At 45.9% G+C, this 6,352-nt stretch overlaps 1 protein-coding gene across 5 annotated transcripts; it reads right to left on the bottom strand.

The window, feature by feature from the left end:
• Positions 1–342: 342 nt before the first annotated feature.
• LOC120681480 (receptor homology region, transmembrane domain- and RING domain-containing protein 1-like) lies at positions 343–6,087 on the bottom strand. Of its 5 annotated transcripts, XR_005677882.1 has the most exons (6): positions 5,843–6,053; positions 4,830–4,972; positions 4,146–4,370; positions 3,384–3,788; positions 762–880; positions 343–598 (listed from the first exon to the last, which is right to left on the bottom strand). XR_005677882.1 is itself a non-coding variant. In XM_039962980.1 (5 exons), exons 1-5 carry the CDS (start codon positions 5,878–5,880, stop codon positions 867–869), a joined length of 825 nt encoding a protein of 274 aa, XP_039818914.1. In that variant the 5' UTR covers positions 5,881–6,053; the 3' UTR covers positions 343–866. The 5 variants fall into 5 exon arrangements, 3 of the variants coding, with proteins under 3 accessions (XP_039818914.1, XP_039818913.1, XP_039818912.1); XM_039962980.1 differs by having other exon boundaries at positions 343–880; XM_039962979.1 differs by lacking the exons at positions 343–598; positions 762–880 and adding an exon at positions 882–1,921 and having other exon boundaries at positions 4,830–5,106; positions 5,843–6,087.
• Positions 6,088–6,352: the final 265 nt, after the last annotated feature.

The raw sequence follows: 6,352 nt of genomic DNA, 5'->3' as shown, positions 1-6,352 counted from the left end.
CGGCAGCCATTCAGAATCAGTCAGTGAGTATGTACAGGACAACGAACACCATCACTAACCTAGCCACTTGGTGATGCAGGGTGCAGTAGCCGGAAGCAGGTGACACAAGATCCATCCGTCAGGCCACGCGGCCGGCCAGGTCCCAGAATGCAAGTCTGAAAAGAGCCTGTATCTGCTCTGTCTGAGAGGGAAATGGAAATTACACTGGCGGTGGTTAATGACACACACACACACACACACACACACACACACACACACACACACAGGCTCTCTTATCAGGATCTGAAGCATTGATATGCCATGATGCACCAAATAATACAACGGTCTGATAAGGTAGGTAGCTGATCTTCTGCGGCACCTTTTTTTATAAAAAAAGTGCTTTCTAAAATACTGATAACAACAATAATCTGCTGATCAAGTTCGTTCGTTTTATGCTGCCAGCAGAGAAAACATGCACTGTGGTTTGAACTTGCAGTGAATCGAGGCCTTGTTTGGTGGTCGGCGCGCAGGGAAAGGTTTGGAAAAACCAGCAAGAGGATGATGGACGAAGGATGAGAGCCTTGCTTCATCAGCTTTTCGCCTTTTCCTCTCCTGCAACCTGCAATGCAACGGAGGAACAACGAGCATGGCTTCACGCCTGCACACCACATAGGGAGCCTTTCTTTGGCCTATAGCCTATCTATCCTACTACTCGTCACTTTTTTTTTTCCAAAACCCAAAAATGTGAGTATAGGCAGGCTTGAATAGCTAAAGCAGGCTACCTTTTGCCAAAAGCCCAAAACAGGCGTGCTCAATGACATGATAATCGATCACCCAGCCTTCTTTTTCCATGCATTGGCAATTGGCCATCAACAGCACGCCTGTCCTTATAAAAAAAGAACTGCCAGACAGCCAAAGCCTCCAGTCAATACAAGTGACAGACACATTCAAACAAACAAATTGTTTCGCCCTACCAGGTTACATACAAATAAATATTCTTCCTGTCACCTGTAGCATGCACACAAGCACAAGAAAACTGGCTACTCCAAAGCAAAACAACAACAACAACAACAACAACAACAAAAAAGCTTCTATGCATGTTTCTCTCACCTATGTTACATGCCTCAATGTATGCACAAATCGCGCCATAATTTTATACACATCTGGGTCCCTCAGCATCCCGGCAACGACTGTGCTGACATCATGTCAGACAAACTGGCATCTGAATCACCACAGTTTCTCAGGTAGGATTGCCGCAAAGACTGAGCTGACGATGCGCCTGTCGCCACATTTGCCTCCGAGGACTCACCATGCCCCAACTGGGACTGCTGTGGTGATTGAGGGACCATAGTAGACAGGCTTGGCCCCGATTCTCCACATCGTCTGAGGTATGATCCATGCTGGCTGGAGGCTCCAAGATAGTAGTAGCTCGAAGATCCATATCCAGAATTGGACATATAGGATGAACCGAAATGTAAGCTGGGTGATCCGTGGCCAAACCGGGATACATGGGGTGATGAATACGTTATACTGATTGGTGGAGACAAGTGGCTGCCAACAAGGGAGTGTGTCGACGACAAATGTGAGATTCGAGGATGGGGAGATGACATATTCGCAAGGTCTGCGTTGCTTCTGCTTGTACTGATGCCAGGAGAGTTTGTGTAAGATCTGAAGGGGTTGGGAGACTGGGGGGTACTAGAAACAGAGTAAGCACGAGAAACCGAATGAGATGAAGGACGCCGGCTTATTGGTCTTGGAGGAGATGCTGCCACACTCAACCGGGATGAAGATGGCTGGGAAGGTAACCGCACAGCAGAAGAAAGTAATGGGGTAGCCTCTGTGGCAGGAAGTTCTGATACTCCACTACTTGCGTCTCGCTTGCATACAGGGCAAAATGTTCTCCACGAAGTCAGCCACAAGTCCACACAAGATGCATGGAACTCTGCAAGGCAATAGACATAATTATCGTTATCCTACTTTAGGCATCCATCCCCCCCCCCCCCCCCACACACACACACAAACAAACAGTAACACTAGATTCGTGGTATTCTCTGTCAATAAAATTGGCAAAATTCTGTGTGCCTAAGTAGAGAGAATTCCTCAATGCCATCGAAATTCATCTCTTCCCTTCACAGCCACAATTTTTAATTTTCCTTCCCTGGTTTTCCATTCCATAGATTTTATATCCAATACTAACCAAAAAAAAGGAAAGCTTGAGCTGTTGTTTAAAAATGGCAGCTCGATCGTCATGGCTTTAGGTCTACATGTGCTAGCCTTTATCTGTGCAGGATGGCACCTGCAAGTGGCCAGCGACGTGAGCTGCGCACATGCTCTTGAGCTCTTCCTGGGCGAGCTGGCGTTCAGGTTTGCTAACATCGCCTGCTACTCCATGCTCCAGGCCTCAGGGGGCCGGCGCTCAGCTTGGAAGCCATCTGCGGCCAGGCACTTGGCACACGGCCGCACGCCCGCTCTTGCGCTGCATAGCGTCATGCTGCTGCTTCTCGCCATCATACAGCAGCTGTGTGGTAGGCTGCGCCTCTAACTAAACACTGCCACAACGACAGGGTGAGGGAGAAGCAGATGCTCCCTTGCGTCCTCCACGCGCACTCATCTTGGTGCCTCAGCTGGAGCTGCTAGCAGGGGACGGGTGCTGGCAGGCGGTACTGGAATTGGTGTGAGCAGGACAGCAGGAGTGAGCAAGAGCGGATGAAGCTAATGCAAGGACGTGAGGGAGAATGGCTCTTCCGAGTCAGAGCTGTCGCGGAGGAACGGCACTGCGGAGAGGTCCAACGCCGAGCCACCTAGACATGGCTGTGAAAGGATAACAGAAGGGGCTCTTGAAGGCTCAAGCGGTCAGCCAGTCTAACTTAACAAATTTCAACGGGGATGACATTCAAGTGAAGGAAAATTGTAAATAGTGATTTGAAGGGAAGATGAAAATTTTGATGGCATTGAGGGGATACCTAGAAATTTTAGTGGCATTGAGGGGATTCACTCAGAGGTAGTGGCTATTATATTTGAATCTTTTTTTGGCCAAGATGTGCCTGACATTTACCAATAGATGGTAAAATCAATAAAAAAAAGTAGTGTTTCAATTATTTAGGCAATACAGATTACAGGGATGGTTATTTTTTAGATTGCAGGGGTGGTTATTACACGACGTGATTTTTGCTCCTATTTTTATTATATCTGTATTTTCCGCTTTGGTTGTCTGGTTCTTGCTGGGTCTCATACAAATCTTGTGCAAAAGTTCTTTTTGGAGGGTATTCGTTTGGTCCCAAATCCAAAGACTGAAAAGTATAGCATACCGGATCTATTGGATGTGGTAGTCTCAAGCAGTCAGGCTATTATGGTAGCATAATGTAACAAAAAAAGCAGGGTGTTAAAAGATCAGGCAAACATACTGTGACGGCAAGGCAGCACTCTAAGCTTCTCTCCAACATTGTAGTCTTCCAAGCAAATGGCACACATTGATGATGTGCAGTTATCTTCTTGTACTTTTGTGAAAATAAGACTTGGCATTGCCTTAACTAACTGACTGCTCATTCCATGGAATTCTCGAGCTTCAGGATTTCTAGGGTGTTCCCTCCTTATTCGATGCCTTCTCACAAAGAAACATGTAGCTAATACAGCAGACATGGCAAGTAGCGATATGAATGAGATTGCCATGATCGACCAGGCTGAGTTCTCGAATGTAGGTAGTATCCACACTTCTACATCAGCATGGCCTGAAAACTTCTTCAACACCTCTCCAGAGGCCTTCGATATGAACACAGCATATATATGAATACCACTTGAGCTTCCAGCCACTGTAACATTTCTAGTTAGATAGAGAAGGTAATATATGATCAATTGCCAATATAAATTAGTGGAATGAAATTGCATCTGGTTATGCAGCTAATTTTTTGTTGTATTTATTTGAGTATGATCAGCATAAACATCATTGTTCAACTCGTTTTTAGAGAGCAGAGATGAGAGAATTTGCTTGTGCATAAGTCTTGCTCTCTACTTGCTTAGTGCATATCTATCTGCAGGTAAACATGGAGAGGTGCTAACAAAGACATCAACTCGTGTTTGTAATGCTATAAATAAAGAGCATTATGCAGCTACACAAATGGCATTAAGAAAATGGAGAAGGAGCAAGTGTGAGTGAGAAGGTAAATTACTTGAAACCAGAACCCCACTATTTTCATTGTCATATACCAGTGCAGCTTTGAATCCAGCATCCTGTGCATTTTTTACTTTCTCATCAAATGTGCATCCACCTCTTATAATCAAGGCGAAGGGAGATGGGGGGCCCTGAACTGCTTTGATTGTCAATGGGCTGCAGGCATTTAAAGGTTCAGCAGTATAAACTATGCCATTAACTCCTGATGCTTTCACCCCTGGAGCTGCAAGCCAATTGAAATGGCATTTTTAAATCCTTCAGGAAAATACGATACAATAGACTTAATCAAGGTTAAAAAGGAATGAGAAATACTACGAGAAAAAAAAATGCACACACAATTACAAGAATGAAACCTACGCGTCATATTACTCAGAGAAGTGATATAAAACAGCCACAATAATAAATCAGCAGGGGTAACAAACAAGGCCAAAAACAACACCTAAATTGAGCCTAGAGGCAAGTCATGAAAAGAAATGTGGCATCCAACGCTAGCAGTTGGTAATCTGGCAAAGTTAAGGCCTTGTTTGGTAGGGTTTCTACCCGGCTCTGGCTCCGGCTCATCCGGAGGAGCCCTACCAGACGTTTTGTATGAGGAGCCGTTTTTTAGCGAAAAACAGAGGAGCCCCTCAGGAGGAGTCCTGCCAAACACCCTGTAAATGATTTTAAGGCGTGTGGGACTTACCAAAGCTTGCCTCGATGTCATCAAACGACAAGGTCAGATTATTTCCCATTAGCACGACATTGGCAGCTCCTAGCTGAGCCATTAGACAGGCCATCACACAAAGAATGATAAATCTACTCCTCATCTTGGCAATCACCAAAGCCCTAGGGGAAAAGACAGCTCTTCTTATGAATTACAAGCACAGAGGCGATAAAACAGAGAGGTAGCTCAATACTTCGAGTACTCCAAATCAGTATTTCCGGGTGCAGCTAGCTAACGGCTAACACCCGCTCGGTACCTGCAGTCACAAAGCAACAACCAGAGCAAATGTTGAAGGAAACGGAAACCGACATTGTTGAGATTCTTTTGGAGCTTTATTCCTAACATTACACCAAAACAAGGAATTCTGCACAGAAGCTGGAAAGATTCAATGTTTCCAATATAGTGGAACGAACAAAAAAAAAGTATCCTATACATTTCACTTTCCACAATGGGCAATGCAATAGCCAATCTTCGAAAAAGCAGAATCCACGAGAGAAGCTTCCCCATCCCCAGCCTATGGTTATGAAACAAGACAAGAACAAATCCAGTAGATAGCCATCCCTGGGAAGTTGAATTTTAATGAAAGAGGCAAGTGGTATGGGAGGCATGGTACGCCATGAAGCCCAGCAATCGACTCCGGAAGATAAAGCTGGATGATTTCATTTGTGTACTAAAGGAGTGTCACATAGGGAGGGAGATTGAGCTACACAAATATGGCCACGACTTAAAAGCTAGCGGAGGCATCTCGAATCCGAGGCTCCAGATGCGCCGCGCATCTAATCTCGGCAAGCACCGTGCACCGAGCACTGGCACTAGAGGAAGCAGTATCGTCCAATCATGACCCACGACAGAACCACGGCAGACATAACGGAAGCTAGCTTTTAAGTCTTGGAGCACGAAATTGACGAGGAAAGCCGAATCTTTGACAGAATTTGACCAGGCAGCTGACATTGGGGAGGGGGAAAGAAGTGGAATTTGTGCGTGATGCGAACCTGGGGGTAGCCGTGGCAATGGGGACGTCGGCTTCCATGTGACGAGGGGCTGCCTAGGTGCGGTGGATGGACGGAGCAGAGGCGGCGACGGCCGGGCGGCCGGGAGGAGAGGCCGAGGGAGCAACGCAGACCGGGGAGAGGGATCGGGAAGGGAAGGGAGTCGTCGGCTGGCGACGCTCGACGAGATGGAGTGCCGATCTGGCCTGGGGCAGGATGGCTATCCGGCCGTCTTTGGCCCACAACCCCAGGTAGCCGCCAAACTGGTAGGCCAATCTACCACTTTGTTTTAGATGCCTTCAAAATTCCAAAAAATTTTAAGATTTCTTATCACATTAAACTTTTGAACTCATGCATGAATTATTATATGTAGCTAAACAAAATAATTGTAAGCATCTAGACCCTTAAAGTTTGTTTCGGTGATTAATAACAACTATTATTGTGACTAATGAGTTTGTGCAGCTTAATGAAATATTATCGCTCATTGGATCATATGTTAGAGAGGCCCCTAAA

This window comes from Panicum virgatum, chromosome 7N, assembly GCF_016808335.1.
Source record: "Panicum virgatum strain AP13 chromosome 7N, P.virgatum_v5, whole genome shotgun sequence".
NCBI lineage: Eukaryota > Viridiplantae > Streptophyta > Magnoliopsida > Poales > Poaceae > Panicum > Panicum virgatum.
The sequence above is the reverse complement of the archived record's forward strand: the minus strand, read 5'-3'. Positions and strand labels throughout refer to the sequence as shown.